This window comes from Saccopteryx leptura, chromosome 5, assembly GCF_036850995.1.
Source record: "Saccopteryx leptura isolate mSacLep1 chromosome 5, mSacLep1_pri_phased_curated, whole genome shotgun sequence".
Classification (NCBI taxonomy): Eukaryota; Metazoa; Chordata; class Mammalia; order Chiroptera; family Emballonuridae; genus Saccopteryx; species Saccopteryx leptura.
The window spans coordinates 132,218,789-132,237,741 of record NC_089507.1 but is presented as its reverse complement, the minus strand read 5'-3'; the positions used below and the strand labels follow the sequence as shown (position 1 = coordinate 132,237,741).

Sequence of the window (18,953 nt, the reverse complement as noted above, 5' to 3'; positions counted from 1 at the left end):
AACATCTGTTTGTTCAGGCTAAAAACTGTGAGTTTACTAAAAGAATGTAATGGACACACAATTATCAAAGGGTAATACTACCTTTTGAGTAGTGAGTGTGAGTGTTTTTCATGCTTGCTGACCCCTGGGGAGTGAGTTTTTTTAAAAAACTGAAATTAGTTCCAGTTACAGTTTTATTCACTTAAAATCATGTTTGATTGATAACCAATTTATGGAAACAAGAAGAACATATATTTGCCTTTTTTTTTAATGTTGCCTACACATTTTTAAAATAAATCAATCGTACTCTGATGGTCAGGAGACACGAAGACGTGCATGAACGTTTGTACTACTCAAAGGGTGAAAAATAAATACCAAATCAGTTTTCTAGAGTGGATTTTGAGGTTCTTATGAAATTCAAGGGTTGGACAATGGGATGTTAGAGTGAGCAGTTGCATACAGGGTTTCAGAGTAAGACTAAGGAGAAGAAGAGGGAAATTTAGAAGGAAAAGGAAATTGTGGTTATTTCACAGGTAGGGTAGAGGTCAGTCCTGTCAGAGGCTGGTTATAAAGCAAAGGCTAATAGTCATAGGATCTGGGAAAATACCTACAAAATATTTTCAGGGTAACCATATTGTTCCTTTAGCACACCCACCTCATCCTGCAATCACTACTTCAGACTTTACTCTTTGACTCTGCTGCCTCCCAGACACTGGCAAGTAAGAGCAAACACATATATAACTTAGTTTATGCCCAGCCCTGTTATGAATACAGTATTTTCTACACAGTAACTGACTTAATCCTCGTGACAACCTGAGGAGGTAGCACTATTACTGTCCCACGTTTCCAGATGGAATAACTTAGGCACAATGAGAGAAGAAAGATAGTGATAGAACTTACCCCCAGGGCCCCAGGGCCACACAGAGAGTATACCCAGATCGCCTGCTCTGAAGTCTGTGCTCTTAATCACTGTAGAAGATGCCAGATGTCATTGTTAAGGCAATTTGTAATGAGTGTTCTTTACTTCACATGATGAATGTCTTTAAATGTCTAACGACAGTGATGTTTACAGAAGGCAGTGCTTTCTTTCAATACATGCATGATCCATTATTTAGAAACTCTCGTCCAGACTTCTAGAATTTTTCTGTTTTCAGTTTCATATGGTCTTTGTCTTCTTTCCACAAGTCATGCCTTTTATCCCCACTTCTTACCCACTCTGTGCCTCTGGACTTGCCCTCGTCACTGCTTTGCTCAAATCATTTCACTTGTCTTTTTTGCTTCTTTTCAGAATGCCCGCCCCATCTTCCTAGTCATCCAGCTCCTTTAAGCCTCACACTCAAACTCTTGCTTCCCTGTGAAGTCTTCTAACATCACTCTAGCTAGTTTTTTCACTTTCTAAAATTTGTATGGTATTTATTATTTGTACTTTTAATCCTCTAATTCATGAAATATCTATCCATTCATTCATTTATTCTCTTATTCACTAACCCTCTCTAGTGCCTCCTGTATGTCTGGAGGGTTCAAAGATGAATGAAACCTGCCTACAAAGAGCTTGCAACATATTAAGGGAAAGAGATATAAAGCAAATAATCATTACTTGGACATTTAGTTAAGTGCCCTTTACCTAGTAAGCACTTAATTTTAACCCTGACATTGATCCTGATGTGCAATTTCTAAGCCAGGGGACATGTGGGCTAATGCAATTGATGTGACTGGTATAGGATTTGTGTTTGCCTAGACCAAGGATGCCCTCTTCACAATCCTCCATGACCTCCGACCCCAGGATCACTTCAATATCATTGGATTTTCCAACCGGATCAAAGTGTGGAAGGACCATTTGGTGTCAGTTACTCCCAACAATATCAGAGACGGCAAAGTCTACATTCACCACATGTCGCCTACCGGAGGTAAATATGAGTCCCTCTTTTCATGTTAGCTTTGACGTGATAATAAGTGAGTAGCTAAATTTTCTGCCAAGAGACGAGGATTTGAATGCTGAAGCTATCACAGGAAAGGAGATAACAGCTGGGAGCTTTCCCAGAAGCTTATGTTTCTCTGAACACCGATTCTGTAAGTTCTCCTCTTCCATGCCCCGAACTAAGATGGTCAAATCAGTTATAGGGACAATACCTGATGGGGTTTGGAGCCTTTCCTGGTTTATCTCCCTGGTCTCAAGCAATGAAGCCGTTTTTGTAAATTGTTTTAGGTTGTGGAATTAAAGCCAAATAGGTGAGACAGTGTTTTGTGTGCTTGAATCTTAGCACCTTAGGAAGCAGCAGGTGGAACTGCCTGGCTGCACCCTTAGTCCCTTTGGCAGGGCTGAAAAGGTGAGCTGAGTTGGAATCCCAGGGAACTTGGAAGACATCGTGGATGGAAGTGTGATGGGCTCTGAGTCTCTGCACACTTGGCCTGGGTATGGTGCCCAGGTAAGTGTGCAGAGGAGGGAAATGGTCCTGAAGAATTTGAAGAGAACTGGAGTATCAGAACAGTATGCTAATGTGACCCAGCTGTGCTAGATGTGAGTTCCTTCAATGCAGGGCTGGGTCTTACTCTTGCTGTCACCTTCATTGCTAGTACAGTGGACCCATGACAGAAGCTCAATATTGGAGTGCTTATTGGAACTGATCCTGACCCCCTCTCCCTTTCTTAAAGGCCATTTACGGAGACACCATCTCTTGTTTTCTCGGTTACTCTGCTTTGGCGGTCAGCTGGAAACATAAAACAACCCAATTCTGTCTTCTTACATCCGAGAGTTTTCAGCTTTCTTATATTTCTCATTTCCCATCCAAGACAAAGCTCTGATTTCCCACATGAATTTTGTTTGGAACTTTATCTTGCGTGGGTTGAACTTAGACTTGCATTGGGGTTTTCTACCAGTCTCCACAACAGTGAGATTTACTAGTTGAAGGGAGAAATAGTAGATTAAATTTAATATAATATAGTAGCATTGATCTACAGTAGGAGGTCAACAAGGCTATGAAGTCCTCGAGGGGAGAAACTCTTCTTTATCTTTGTTTACCCCTAGCCTTAGCATAGACTCCGACATACAGTGTATGCTCAACAAATATTTGCTAACTGAATTTATTTTAATGGCATTGCTTACAAGGAATGTTATGTAGAGGTAGGGATAAAGCTTTAGCAAACAGTTGATGTGTATTATGTTCTTTTGGAATACAAACCTTAGAAACCTTATGGTTCCCTTTATTTTTTCTTGGCACTTTATTGCCCCAACCTCTGCAGGCGGAAAGAAGATGAATCTGCTCCTCTTGAAGACGTGTAACATCAGGGTTGGGAACATAGATTCTGAAGCTAGATTGCCTGGATTTGAATCCAGCTCCATCATCCACAAGTCACTTAATCTCTCTAGACCTCAGTTTCCTCATCTGTAAAATAGGGATGATAATGGAGTTGTTATTAGGATGAAATGAGTTAAAATATTTAAAGTACTTAACAAATACTTGCCAAGTTTCTAGACAGGACATGTAACCTTGAGTCATCCCACATGCCTGGAGGACTTTTTTCCCCACACCTCCTCACGTGTCACTCCTGCTAATTCTCCCTCTTTTTTAAAGATTTTATTTATTGATTTTTTTAGAGAGAGGGGAGAAAGAGAAAGAAAGAGGGGGGGGGGGAGAGAAATGGGAAACATCAATTCAAAAAGGTTGTTTCCTGTATGTGTCTTGACTAGATAAGCCCAGTGTTTCGAGCCAGTGACCTCAGCATTCCATGTCTGCCTTTATCCACGGTACTACCCCAGGTCGGGCACTCCTGCTAATTCTTGAATAGTAGTGAGTGAACCACAGTCAAGAATGTGTAGCCAGGTTGAGGAGGCAAACACAGGCTTGAGCTGTCCTGTTTTGGTGTCCCACAGGCACAGACATCAATGGGGCCCTGCAGAGGGCCATCAGGCTGCTCAACAGCTACGTGGCCCACAACGACATCGAAGACCGCAGCGTGTCCCTCGTCATCTTCCTGACAGATGGGAAACCCACTGTTGGGGAGACCCACACCCTCAAGATTCTCAATAACACTAAGGAGGCTGCCCGAGGCCAAATCTGCATCTTCACCATTGGCATCGGGAATGACGTGGACTTCAAGCTGCTGGAGAAACTGTCACTGGAGAACTGTGGCCTCACACGGCGCGTTCACGAGGAGGAGGATGCGGGCTCACAGCTCATTGGGTCTGTTTGTCCTCTTGGGACACTAATGAGAGATTTTCAGAAGGGGCTTGAGGGTTGGGTTTTATGAGAGACTCAAAAATGCAGATGATGTGTTAAATAAAAAACAAAGATTAGCTTCCCATATTTTCAAAATCATTCAAAACTATATTCAAATAGGAAGTATTCAATGTATTAATTTAATAATGTAAATGTTCATAAGCAGAAGCAAGCACATTAAAACAAATCAACTGCACTGTTATACTACAAAAAATATTGTCACTACCCAACATTTTTGAGAGCTTATATTATGACAGGCATTTCTACATGCATTATCTCAGTGATCCTCACAGAAATCCTAGGAGAGGGTATATCAGGAGAAAGGCTTACCTGCCATGCAGATGACTCTTTCCTTAACATCTGGACAGGCTCAATTCTGCTCCATGAGGTCATTCAAAGACTCAGGTTCCTTCCATTTTAACATTCTGCACTCCTTAGGTGTTGTCGTTCACTGCATGGTTGAAATCAGGTCACCATCACTTCTGTATTCCAGCACTAAAGGTGGGAAATGAAAAGAAAGCCAGAGCGAGCCATTTTATTTTAAGCAAAGCATTGCAGAAAGCACACATATCACCTTCATTCATATTCCATCGGGGAGAACATAGTCATATTTGGCCACTATAGAGGCTAAGAAATGTAGTTTGTAGCTGTATGAGCATCATCGAATTAAAACAAAATTATTATGAAAGAAGGGGAGACTGGATCTGAGGAGACAACTAGTAGTCTACCAAAGTAGTTACTGTTAATGTTCCAATTTCATAGAGGAAGGAGCTAAAGTTCCAAGAGGTTATGTGTATAGTAATAAGCATGTTTCAAGACATATAGCCAAGAAATAGCTGAGATGGAAGTCTAACTCCACACCTACGCTGTCTAGATCTTTGGAAAGGGATTCTATATGTCTCTTTAGTCAGAAAGTAGCAACCATGTGACATAATTAGGAGAAAAGCTAATGCAAGTAAATGCTGCATTACAGAAAAGCAGAGTGGCAAAGTCAAGGTCAAGTATAAATATGCCAGTTAAAGCACATCCGTGACATGTACTTGGTTCTAAGAAAAATGTTTTAAGAGGTCCTTTGAGGGTGGTATGTACAGAAGAAAGTTACCCAGAGTGATTAGGGAATCTTGGAATTGTATTGCCTGAAGAATAGTGAGACTGGGAGTTGATCTGACTGTACTGTATGAAGGGATGACTCCTGGGAACAGTATTTGTCAAACCTCTAAACCAGGGGTCCCCAAACTACGGCCCGCGGGCCGCATGCAGCCCCCTGAGGCCATTTATCCAGCCCCCGCCACACTTCTGGAAGGGGCACCTCTTTCATTGGTGGTCAGTGAGAGGAGCATAGTTCTCATTGAAATACTGGTCAGTTTGTTAATTTAAATTTACTTGTTCTTTATTTTAAATATTGTATTTGTTCCTGTTTTGTTTTGTTTTTTACTTTAAAATAAGATATGTGCAGTGTGCATAGGGATTTGTTCATAGTTTTTTTTATAGTACGGCCCTACACCAATCTGAGGGACAGTGAACTGGCCCCCTGTGTAAAAAGTTTGGGGACCGCTGCCCTAAACAGCTGCCATGTTGAAGACACATTAGTGTTTTCATGCTGTGCAGATCCAGAAGCAGAAGTGAGCCCTGTGGGTGGAAACTGCAGGGAGCAGACTATGATCTACTACAAGGAGGTTCCTCTACCTCCTCAGAGCAGTTGAAAGATAGGAGGAAACCTTGGGAGACAGTGAGTTCTCTGTCACCAGGGGTGCTCAAGTTACTGCTGGATAACCTCTTGTGAGAGATGTTATGCTGGGTAAAATGTTAAACTTGATTGCCTCTAAGATCAGGTCTGCCCCTCCGAGAGCCCACAGTTTTCTTTAGGACCTGTCCTGCCTACAGTCAGGGCTGGGCCCTGATTCTCAGTCTCTCTCTCTCTCTCTCTCTCTCTCTCTCTCTCTCTCTCTCTTTCTGTCATTCTGTTCTTCCACTTCAGGTTCTACGATGAGATCCGGACCCCTCTGCTCTCTGACATCCGCATCGATTACCCACCAAGCCTCGTGGAGCAGGTTACCAGAACTCTCTTCCCCAACTACTTCAATGGCTCAGAGATCATCATCGCTGGCAAGCTGGTGGACAGGAAGATGGATCTGTTGCATGTGGAAGTCACGGCCAGCAACAGTAAGAAATTTGTCCTACTGAAGACAGATGTGCCCGTGGGGCCCCAGAAGGCAGGGAATGACCTCGCAGAGAGCACCAGGTCCACAGGTGATGGCGAGGAGGACCCCAACCACCTCGAGCATCTCTGGGGCTACCTGACCATGAAGGAGCTGCTGAATTCCTGGCTGCAGAGTGATGACGAGCAGGAGAGGGAGCAGCTGAGGCAGAAGGCCCAGGCTTTGGCCCTGAGCTCTCGCTTCCTCACCCCATTCACCACCATGAAGTTGAAGAAATCCGCGCTGCAGACAAAGAAGCTAGAGGACAGCTATGGCATGTCTGCTGCCATGGGGCCTGAAACAGTGATGCAGAGCCTGCAGCCAGGTAACCAGACCCAGGGACAGCCAAGTGAAGGCGCCTGCGCTCCCTTCTACCTCCTTCTCAGGCCTGGCCAAGGGCATCTCGGCAGTCGTCTGTTTTATTTTGTTGTATTATAATTTTTCTAAGCAACAACCCCAGATGCAGATCTTCATTTCAAGGAGTGTGTTTCATTGTTTGCTTGTTTTATTATAAACTGTGGATGTCTGTAGAAAAATTAGAAAGGGTGGCAAATGTCTGGTGAAGTCAGTCCATCCGTTGATCATCAATACTGAGTGCCTAACATTCACCAGGCACTGATGGAGGCACTGAGCTGAACCAAAAAATAGACAGATGTTAATTTTCTAAGTGCCTTTCTGCATTTTTAACTACTTCAGAATTATGTCATTTTATGTGTATGCTGCATTTTATTTTCCTGAGAACATAGGTGGGGATTAATTTCTGGACCCCTGAGAGAATTGACCCTGTGCGTACTTATCACTCAGAATCTAAACAGTAACTGTCATTATTAGTCTCAGCACCATTTTGACAAGAAAATTAGTAGCCAGGAAAAGAAAAAGAAATGTGGTACAACCGAAGCAGAGGATTATGGTCTAAGTAATGGCTGTTGGTGGGAAATGGCATTTTTTTTTAATGTGTAACATTTTCATTGAATTTTTTTTAAGGTCACATCTCCTTAGGAGGGGAACTGGTGTGACCCCAGGACCTAGAAGTGCTGTCTCATTCATTCCTCACACTCTAAACTCTGAGAAGCACCAGGAATCGTGCCGAGAGCATAAGTTTAGTATCCAGACAGACCTGAGTTTCAGCTCACCGACCCTCCTGACCAGCTATGTGGCTTGGGGCAGGTTTCTGAGCCTCTTTCACCTGTAACATGTAGCTAATGATAGCTTCCCTGCTGTTGCAAAGACGAACTATGTAAAGTCTTTGGCACATATGAGTGTTCTGCAAACTTTAGACACGCTCTCCCTTGAAGAATGTAGAACTAGAAACTTATTAAAAAGTCCAGACCCTAATGTAAAGGCTTAAACTGATGTGTTGCATTTTAAGGAAGAGTGGCACTTGTCTTGGCAAACCTAGTGCAATTTTAGTTCTGACGAAAAGCAAGTTGTGTGATGCTATGAAATAACCGTATAAAGAAAGAACCAATGGATAGCTCAAAACAGTTGTTTGGAATAATTTTCCTGAAGCATCAGTTAATACTCAAAACAATCTTTCTTTTCTTAATGTTCTGGTGATTTAAAAAATTTTAATTTTAGTGGTTTGAGTGTCTGTGGCAGCTGGCCCTCACCCAGGCCTCTCACAGCAGCCATCCAGACTGAGGCGTTGCTTCTCCTCTGTGGTTGGCCGGATGCTGACGGTGTCCTGCTGGCCAGGGACCAGTGTGGGAAAGACAAGGGCGCAGAGAGACACTAAGATACTCTAATCTTTAATTTCTGTGAGGGGCAAAAACCAGTGAAGAGGAGCATAATCTTATGAATATAAACAATTTGAAATAAGATATTAATTTTATTTTATTTTTAGAAATGAATTTACTTTTAGGTTATTCTTTAATTGATTATTTATTTTTGCCTGATGCTTTATGAATTGTGTTTACACACATAGTGATCGACATTGGAATCTAATTTTTATTTACCTTTTTGCATTTTTCTGTTTTTTTAATTGTGGTACAAAAACACATAATGTTGAATTTATTATTTTAACTGTTTTTGATGTTTAGTTCAGTAGTGTTAAGTGTACTGATGCTCTGAAACAGATCTCCAGAACTTTTTTATCTCGCAAATCTAAAACTCAGGACCCTTAAACAATTGTACTTTCTCCGCTCCTTCCATAATTATACCTTAATTGTAGGAGAGACCTTTCCCTCTATGCACAGAAAACACAGATAAGAAGAATATGATCTAATTAATAAAAGAGTAAAATAATTAAGCCTCTACATATTACAACTTCATTTGTGTATTGTGAGCTGTGCTCCTCTTTAAAACAGACGATGGTTTTAAGTTGCCAAAAATGTATCTGAAAGCTGTATTTTAATTACTCAACCATCTCCTTCATCCTCTTTAATAGGTAACAGTGGTTGTTTTTTTTCTTCTCCTTTATAGGACCTGCTATCAAGAAATCATACAACCCAAGAATTAAAGTCTCCAAAACATCAGGTAAAGAACATAGCATGTGTGATTTAAGAGTTTATAAGTTTAAAAAGGGAACAGCCAGGAATCCCCTGAAGCCAGTTAAAATACCAGCTTATAGAAAGAAATGTGACACCTAGAGCCATGTTTCCTTTGCCCATGCCAACAGTGTGAGGCAGTTCTGAGAACCAAGATCATCATGAAACCATTGCGTAAATACTGGGGCCAGCAGCCTTGAGGAGCCTGGCAATAGCGCTGATGGAAGGATCAATAGCAGGCTCACATTCTCCTCATTATGGAGTTTAAGAGACAATTTGTTTTAGACATACATGCTTCCAGGTTCTGGTGTTACAAATATCTGTGACATGCAGGCTTTATAAAAATTATTGTATTCATTTTTTTTAAAAGCTTTGGTTTTTAGAGGGAAGAACATGTAAAAAGACCATAAAGTTTCCTTGGACCAACTTTCTAAGATTGTTATGAAAATTCAGATGGAATAACAACATAAGGGCTAGGCTGGATTCTTAAAATGTACACATCTCTTCGTAACTCTTGCAGCTGATGTGCTAGATGTGCATGTTCATAAAACTAAAGATATCCTCGAGATTAGCTGTGCAAACAGGAAACATATAGTCTCCAACGGGGAGAACGTAATTTCTCTCAACACACACATGCTTTGTGAAATGTCCGAAAGCCTTCCTCTTGGATACTGCATGGAATAACAACTCTCAGACCACTCCTCTATTTTTTTTTTGAACAAGCAACATCTTCCCTTGTAAAGGGATTTGTGCTGTGAGCCCAAGACACTCTCAGAGAACTGTTACATAGCTATCTATATTCCTGTTGACTCTGTGTCCTTCCCTTGTCACCTGTCCTCCACTGGGCTCGGTCATTACTACTGTTGGGCAAGGGTTGTGTACATCTGGCACTGTGAGTGTCCCTAATGCCATGGCGCTCTAGTCATAGAAAGGAGGGTACCCATCCACACCTCTTCACATGCTAGTCTAAGGAGAAGGAAATGACTGGCCTCATGTGGGAAGTTGAAGAAAGTGGGCTCAGTGATAGCGGGTGCACATGACAATGACTCTCTTTCCTTTCCATTTCACAGCTTAGTTATCTGTGTATGGCTGAGGTGTGGTGAAAGGGAGCATTATATTTGAATTTCAGGATCCTGAGGTCAGATATTTACCTGTGCTAACTGTGTAACTTTGGTGAGTCACTTTATCTCCTAGTGGTCGTCCTCATTTAGACATTCAGGATCATTGACAGGATCAAATATGTAATACATGAGCAAATAGAAAAGAGTGCTGACACATGGCAGGCACTCAATAAATGTCTTTTCTTTCTATTTCTCTTCTGTTTTTTCCTGCTCTGGCAGCGGATGGAGACCCCCATTTTGTGGTGGATTTCCCCTTGAGCAAGCTCACCGTCTGCTTCAACATTGATGGGCAGCCTGGGGACATCCTGAGGCTGGTCTCTGATCATGCAGATTCTGGTAAGTGCGGCCCTCTGTCATGACCACTAGGCAAGAGCATGGTGGATACCATATCTCCTCTTTCTAAGATAGATGTGCAGGTGTGTAAGGAGCACATCATAGATGCTCCATGAAGACCATTGACGATTAACTAAAGGAAGTAGAGCATGAGCTGGGCTTGGAGGCAGGAAGATGTGCAGTGGAAACCCTGCTCATTTTGTGGCCTTGGGTTCTCAGTTAGGAAACTCCTTATTGTCTCCCTTGTAGAACAGAAATAGTGATACTCACTGTGCTGGCCTCACCAGTCTATTGTGGAGACCTAATTAAATAATGGATAAAAGTTGTTTTGTAAATGCACAAGTGCTATATGAATTCACAATATATTATTGTTATTATGCTTTTCCATTCAAAAACTGTGATGGTGAGATGTTCTAAACTCATTTATCTCAGTTCCTCGATAATTAGTAAGTTAAGCCCAATGATAATTACTCTACCCTGTGTGCAGGAAACATCGATGTAATAAGGACTCTGATCTCCTTCATTTTGTGGAGGGACCATGTAAAAGAGATTGGCATATAAAAAGCTTCTCTTGTTACACATGAGTAATGGTGCCTCATGAGTGGCCATGTGGACAGCCACACAGCCTGCTTTTGTGAGAACAAACTTTGCAGTGGACATTCTGGCATTTCTCAGTTCTGACAAAATGAGTTTCTTGGCAGGCTAGGTGACCAAGGGTCTCACAGCAGGATGATGCGGATTATGTAATTATGTAATGTTTGACCCTTACCCACGTTGCTCTCTTGCAGGGCTTTAGAGCATAATCTTTGCTTGTTTGTAACCCAGAGAGCTCTGAGTGAGCTAGGGCCTCAGTGTGGCCGTCCTGGAGGTGCCCATCCCCCTCAGGGCCATTCTGTCATTTCTGTGTTCAGTGCAGTGTCAATGAAAGGAAGCTCAGTGGAGATGCTTGGAGCTTTGAGGCAAAAGTGCCTGTTATTCACTCACACTAGGGTGTTTCCTGTCCCCAACTTCTTGCCCCAGAGAAAGCAGTTTTCTTCTGGAATTGTCCAAGGAGTTCTTCTCAAGATATAAGGAAAGATTATCACCAAAGCAGAGAAAACAAGAGTTGATTTCATAGCACTCTTTTATTTTTTATTTTATTTTATTTTGAATGGTAGTATTTTCATTTATTTAAAGTTATGGTTCAACATAATGTGTCCGTTGCTTGTTAACTCATAACTTCATGAGTCATTATGTCTCATGGGTGCCTTTGATTTTTTTAAAATTAATTTTAATGGGGTGACATTGATAAATCAGGGTAAATATGTTCAGAGAAAACAGCTCTAGGTTATTTTGCCATTTGCTTATGCTGCATTCCCATCACCCAAAGTCCAATTGTCTTCCGTCACCTTCTAACTGGTTTTCTTTGTGCCCCTCCCCTCCCCCTTCCCCCTCCCTTTCCTCCCCCCCACCCCATAACCCCCACACTCTTGTCCATGTCTCTGAGTCTCATTTTTATGTCCCATCTATGTATGGAATCATATAGTTCTTAGTTTTTTCTGATTTACTCATTTCACTCAGTATAATGTTATCAAGTTTCATCCATGTTGTTGTAAATGATCCGATGTCATCATTTCTTATGGCTGAGTAGTATTCTATAGTATATATGTACCAAAGCTTTTGAATCCACTCGTCGTAGCACTCTTTTATTAATGCAGATTGCCTCTTTGCCTGAGACCGAAATACACTGATGTGCATTACTTAATTCAGTCCCAAACACCTGATGCAGTATTGCCACCTTTCTGAACAGCACGGTATTCAGTCCCAAACACCTGATGCAGTATTGCCACCTTATTCAGTCCCAAACACCTGATGTAGTATTGCCATCTTTCTGGACAGCACGATTGCCAGACCTGGTTCACAGACTGTGCTCAAGTCTAGAAAAACTGCAGGTGTGTTCATGACGGTGAAGGGAAAAGAAAGGGGCTCCCTTTGCTGGCCATTGGCAGTTTTCGTATATGCCACCTCCTGAATTCTCACCACTGTCTTGTTAGGTTTCAGACCTCCTTTTTTATAGATCAGGACATTGAGGCTCAATGTTTTAAAGTGACTTGTCCAGAGATGCACACTTAGAAAGCAGAAGAACTTACATTTTTGAACTAAGCATAATTTCACCCTTTGCGTTATATCACACTGCTCAGGGGCATCATGGAGTCTCCAAATCAGTATCAATGGCAACTAGTAGATGAGGAATATGTCTCTTTGTCCTTCCAACCTGAACGAAAGAAATAGCAGGATAAACACAAACACACATATAATCCCTTTCTATAATATCTTGATCTAAACCTACCGGTACGTCATCCTTCACCTCCCCAGAGATACTGGTCAAACACGGGGAAGAAATTCCTTCATAACTTCATGCATTCACTTATTTCTTCACTCATTCCATAGGCATTGAGTGGCCTCTACTTGTGAGTCAAAGTTCATGGTGCAAGAGATATAAAAACAAGGCCAGAAGAGGAAGGAAATTCTGATCAGATGCCTTTAGCATAGAAGTGGGGATAGTTTCTCTAACCATTGCTCTCTTTGTCTTTGAGGTGTGACGGTGAATGGAGCATTAATCGGGGCCCCTGCGCCTCCCAATGGCCACAAGAAACAACGCACTTACTTCCGCACCATCACCATCCTGGTCAATAAGCCTGAGAGGTCATACCTTGAGATCACACCACACAGAGTCATCTTGGATGGTGGGGACAGGCTGGTCCTCCCCTGCAACCAGAGCATGGTAGTGGGGAGCCAGGGACTGGAGGTCTCGGTGTCTGCCAATGCCAACGTCACCATCACTATCCAGGGCACCATTGCCTTCGTCATCCTCATTCACCTGTACAAAAAACCGGCCCCTTACCAGCGAGACCACCTGGGTTTCTACATCGCCAACAGCAAAGGCCTCTCTGGCAACTGCCACGGGCTGTTAGGTGAGCAGCGCTGATCCTGCAGGCTCCCACAGTGAAGTCGGTGCTTCAGTACCATTAGCTTGATTGAGAAGCTCAGTGGGAAGGTGGTATTTTTAATATTTTTTAAAAATTTCTTTTAGAGGGGAGAGAGAGAGAGAGAGAGAGAGAGAGAGAGAGAGAGAGAGAAAGAGAAGTGGGGGAGGAGCAGGAAGCATCAACTCTCATCTGTGCCTTGACCAGGGAAGCCCAGGGCTTCGAACCGGCGACCTCAGCGTGGAAGGTGTTCTTTATGCATATCACAAAAATTCTGTGTCTTGCCTCTTCATGACTTCCTGGAATAGGAATGGGCTCTATACACTACTCCTCACTGGCCTTTGGGAAAGCAAGTGGAGTCATTGGGAGTAACCCTCTGCTTCTTGACTCTTGTTCAGAAAATACATGGCAGGACCGCTGCAGCCCAGCACCGGTATGGCACACGGGTTTCTTCCACAGGAGTCCCCGCATTGCGTGAGCAGCAGGCTGTCCACGCATGCAGCTCTACAACGAGCAGTTTCATGTGGGCCCCTGGCCCACTAGTAGAGCCGGTGCTGCCAGGGCTTGACTTAGAGAGCAGGATTTCCTGGGGCTTGGGGTGCATGTGCTCCTGTGGCACCTGACTGCCAAGCACAAGTGCCTCTGACACACACAGACAGGACCCTCGGCCTTAGCGACATGCTCACGTGACCTGGAGAAGTCTGAGGTGTCTCAGGATGAACTGAACCGACTGTGTTCCATCCCCTCAGCCCGGTACAATCCACAAACTTTGCAGCATGGGAGATGTTACGACCAGGGAGGAGAGAGGGGGAAGGCCTGACCTTTCTCTGTTTACCTTCCCCACTTCTTGTCTGCTCGGTAAGAGATTACAGTGATCTCTGTTTGGCAGTTGGGCAGCTTTCCAGTGTTAGCAAGTGGGCAGCTTCCAGACGTGGAGGCCACTACCTGTAAACCCTCCCGTCTCTCTTCGTCGCCCCAGGCACCTGTTCTCACGCTTACACTGGAGAAGGTGTCAGCGCCTCTGGCAGAGTCCCGCTTGGAGTGCAGTCACTGACATCATGATTCCCCCTTTGTCTGGTACTCATGCGCATTTGCTGGTTACCAGTGGCCTAAATTGAAGTTGCTTTTCCTACATGGCATGACCTCCACTTGTCTTAGACCTGATGCTTTTCTTGTCCATTCAGGTCAGTTCCTGAACCAGGATGCCAGACTCACCATGGAGCCTGCCAGCCTCAGCAAGAGCACAAGTCCTTCCTTCCCTAAGGCCAGCGAGGGGTCCGACACCGTCCTGAAGGCGAAAGGGCACCAGGTACCAGTGGTCTGGAAACAGAGGAAAATCTACAATGGGGAGGAGCAGGTCGATTGCTGGTTTACCAGGAACGCTGCCCAGCTGCTCGACGGGGAGTACAAGGACTACCTGGCAGCCCATCCTTTTGACTCAGAGACTGCATTTGGCCTGGGAATATCCAGAGGACTTGGACACTAGTAGCCTTAATGTAAGAGTGCACGGCAGGGAAATGGCCTTTGGGGACACTGTGGTGCTGTTCTTGTTGCTGGTCTGTGCCTCGTCCCCTGACAGTTAGATGTATCCCTTGGCCTGCCTCTGGTGGCCTGTATGTCTGACATTGGCTCGAGCAAAGGGTAGGATCAGGAAGCTGAAGTGAAACGTTATTTTCTCTGCTTCCTCCTCCTGCCAACTATCTCTATGTCCTCTAGAGAAAGACGGCAGCAGCCAGGGGGCAAAGGCCGTGGTTAAAAGCAAGAAGTCTGTGCCTTGTCCCAACTTGCTTGGCCGTCTCATAGCCCACCGGAAAGTAACTGATGAGAAGGTTGCCGCAGAGCTCGTTTTCTCTGTGGAAAAGCCAAGTTCGGCCATGCTGCTTTCCACTGTAGCAGTGCTTAGGGGCCTCTCCTCTTGTACTGCTGCATTCTCCAGAGGGTGCCAGGGCCCTCCGGTGGGGCCCAGGCGACGGCTCAGGCAAGTAATATGTACACTTGATCATTGTAAACAACTAAGTCTTAAAAGATTATCTTCTGCTGTGATATCTTGCCCTTGAAAATTAGTTATCATTTTGATAAAAACTTGATTGCGAATAGGAAATCTACATCCCAGCTACCCATGTCTTTCTAATGGGTTTTGTAAAGACACTTTACTTTACCAATGGATATTCTCCTATTTATTCCAGTAAGCTAAATGCTTATAATAAAGAGGACGACTTCACACGGATGTTTTTTTACTGGCCTGTCTTGGTGTTGGAGAGTTGGCCGGTTGAATGGTGAAGTTTTATCAGGCACTCTTCCGCCTCCATCCCAATAGCAGCCTTCTTTGTCCATGGTCCTCCAGGAGGTGATCAGGTGGGCTCTCCCAGTACTGGCCTGGGAGGCAGGCACAGCACAGGGATGTCTGGCAGCTGGTGTACAGGAATCGACCTGCATGTTCTCAGGAGGAAGCACACATGGGCTTACAACGTCTGAGAAGCCTTCTATTGCCTCAATTAGGCAAAGCCAGGAGATCAGCATGAGTAAGGGTTCTGATTCCAGAACGTGGACGAATGATCTCATAAGGGAGAGGTTAAAATCAGTGGGGGCTTCAAGAATCTGTGACTGTCAGCCTTCTCATTGTGATCTCCCTGTGTGCCTGTTCATATTATCAAGGGGATGTGAAGCTGCTGGTGGTGTAGGAGCCTCATTTCCTGCCCTTCTCTCCAGTTCTCGCTCTTTGCTCTGTTTGGTTGTCTCAGGACCCCTGAGGTTCAGTAAACCTGATGATCCTCACTGAGTGAGGGGCACAGTCAGGACGCAGGTGAAGGCAGGAGGCACTTGTGTGCCAAATAGCAGAGAAGGAAAGATTTGGGGCCCTGGCTGGTTAGCTCAGCGGTAGAGTGTCAGCCCGGCGTGAGGAAGTCCCGGGTTTGATTCCCGGCCAGGGCACACAGGAGAAGTGCCCATCTGCTTCTCCACCCCCCCCCCCTCCTTCCTCTCTGTCTCTCTCTTCCCCTCCCGCAGCCAAGGCTCCATTGGAGCAAAGTTGGCCCAGACGCTGAGGACCGCTTCATGGCTCTGGCTGAAATGGAGCAACACCCCAGATGGGAAGAGCATTGCCCCCTGGTGGGCATGCTGGGTGGATCCCAGTTGGGCACATGTGAGAGTCTGTCTCTCTGCCTCCCCACTTCTCACTTCAGAAAAATACAAAAAAAAAAAAGATTTGGGTCAGAGAAATAGAATATTTTGAGGTGAGACTGAATGAAATAAAGGCCTTTGTGCTGGTTTCACAGGAGGTCTCTCCAAGTCAGGACTGACCTCAGAGCAGGATTGCATGAAATATAGAAGCGTACTTAACACTTGGAGGGAAATCAGAGTTACAAAAATTGTTTATCGTACTTACACTCTCATGGGAACCATTCGAGAAGCAAAACAACTTCCACATGTTCCCGTTGGACTGGAGTTGAAGTGAGCGTGGGGGACTTTTCAGCCCTCTCTCCAAGTCTCTGCTCTCTCCTCTTTGTGAACCCACCACACTGTGGCCAGCCAGCTGTGTAATTTTTCACTTCCATCTTCCTAAACTAGCTGCCTATTTCCGTGTCTAGTGTGAAGGCACCTGCCCAGACTGACAGATGCTTCCATATTTTAGAACTCAGAGGAAGACGAGGAGCACGAGCCAGAGCCAGCCAGCGTGTGGCCAGGCTCCATGAGGACCTTCCTGTTACAAAATCTCAGTCTGGCTGGTGGATGATCCTTGAGTCAAGGTAGCAGCCTGCTGAGTGAGCACTGGGAGCAGTGATCTGTGTTGCAGGTGTGGCCTCAGAGCTCTGAGAGTAGGCCACTGCTAGGCATTCCCAGTTACTGCTGCCCTTCTAAGAGCCGTGAAGAGCAGTGCAGTGGCCTACCCATTGCTGACTCTCCTATTTAGGAAACAAACACAATTTTTTAAAGTATCAAGGCTGAACTTTTATTTTAAAATATTTCCTTTTTAAAAATTTTTATTTATTAATTTATTTTACAGAGACAGAGAGTCAGAGAGAGGGATAGACAGGGACGGACAGATAGGAATGGAGAGATGAGAAGCATCAATCATTAGTTTTTCTTTGTGTGTTGTGACACCTTAGCTGTTCATTGATTGCTTTCTCATATGTGCCTTGACCGCGGGCCTTCAGCAGACCGAGTAACCCCTTGCTGGAGACAGCGACCTTGGGCTCAAGCCAGTGAGCTTTTGCTCCAACCAGATGAGCCTGTGCTCAAGTTGGAGACCTCAGGGTCTCAAACCTGGGTCTTCCGCATCCCAGTCCACTGGGATGCTCTATCCACTGCGCCACCGCCTGGTCAGGCTAAAATATTTCCTTTAAAAAAAAAATTTCACTTTTCTTTTTCCTTCTCTTTAGTTGTACATTTCTTTCTTTCTTTCTTTTTTTTTTTTTTGCTAAAAGTATTTACCATTAAATTTTCTCTTTCAACTGGAGACTGTGATATATGTGAGCTTGAAACTCCATAACTGTGCTGTAGTTAGGAACTTTTAATTTAATTGAAGCATGTAGTATTTTCTGTTTGTCATGCATGTGAATGACAAGCTCTTTTCAATGCAGAGCAAAGGAAGGACTCTCTTCTTGACTAGGGAAACTGAGGCACATGCAGTTGACTAATTATTTTTCTATGTTGTGTAAATGATTCCGAAGAGACCAAGCTGAACCTCCAGAACTCCTTTTGTTAGCTTTGACCCAATGTCACCATCTGAGCAATCATTTTTTGACTAGAGCACTCTTAAAGAGGGAGGGTAACTAAATGAGAAGTTGAATGAGATAGAGAAACATGTTGCAGTTGAAGGAGACAAATCGCATGTTATCATCTTAGCTAATGTTAAAGAGTCATGACAGTAGGTTAAGATCTTCAAAGTCTTCATTTCTGGGTTCCCATCTTTTTCTGCATCTAAAAAGATTGCTTCTGATGGGTCCTCTTTAAGGCTCTTCTACTTTAAAGTTTTAAATTTCCCATATAAAACAGATGAACAGTCTCTACACAGCCATGCTGGGCACTTTATCTTCTTCCATTTGACTTCCTGATGATTTATTACTTCAGGCTGGAGGGAGTGGGTGTTTGGGAGTATCAACCATCTTGGTATTCTGTCACAGCTGGGCAGCTGTGACACAGGCACTGGGAACTGGGAAGAGCACCTTTTTGTTTCTTTCTGGAGGAACATTAAATCTTTAATTGAGTCATGTATCCTCATTGCTGGATTAAGGACAGGACTCATTTCTTTACATTTATCTCTTGGATGAACTGAATGATATGGACTGAATCTGTTTGTCCCTTCAAATTCATATACTAAAGCCTGAATCCCAAGTGTGATGACATTGGAGGGTGGGACCTTTTAGGAAGTGAGGAAGTCATGAGAGTAGAGACTCATGAGTGGGATTAATGTCCTTAAAGAAGAGATCCTAAAGAGCTCCATTGCCCCTTCTACCATGTGGTATTATAGGTAAAAGATGCCATCTATGAACCAGAAGGTGGGCTCTCACCAGACACCAAATCTGCCAGGGTCTTGATCTTGGACTTACAGCTTTCCAAACTCTGAGAAATGAAAGTTTGTTGTTTAAGCCCCCCAGCCTGTGCCATTCTTGATCTAGCAGCCTGAGCTGAGTAAGATACTGAATCAAAATGT

The 18,953-nt window shown here is 44.0% G+C and overlaps 1 protein-coding gene across 2 annotated transcripts in view; it reads left to right on the top strand.

The window, feature by feature from the left end:
* Positions 1-15,521, top strand: part of ITIH5 (inter-alpha-trypsin inhibitor heavy chain 5) — a 103,477-nt gene extending 87,956 nt beyond the window's left edge. For both annotated transcript variants that reach the window (XM_066384861.1, XM_066384860.1), the window contains 7 exons: positions 1,718-1,886; positions 3,851-4,160; positions 6,175-6,719; positions 8,816-8,869; positions 10,221-10,337; positions 12,911-13,288; positions 14,485-15,521. In XM_066384861.1, the coding sequence (XP_066240958.1) occupies positions 1,718-1,886; positions 3,851-4,160; positions 6,175-6,719; positions 8,816-8,869; positions 10,221-10,337; positions 12,911-13,288; positions 14,485-14,786 (1,875 nt within the window). In that variant the 3' untranslated portion in view covers positions 14,787-15,521. The remainder of the gene's footprint in view (positions 1-1,717; positions 1,887-3,850; positions 4,161-6,174; positions 6,720-8,815; positions 8,870-10,220; positions 10,338-12,910; positions 13,289-14,484) is intronic.
* The last annotated feature ends 3,432 nt before the right edge of the window (positions 15,522-18,953 follow it).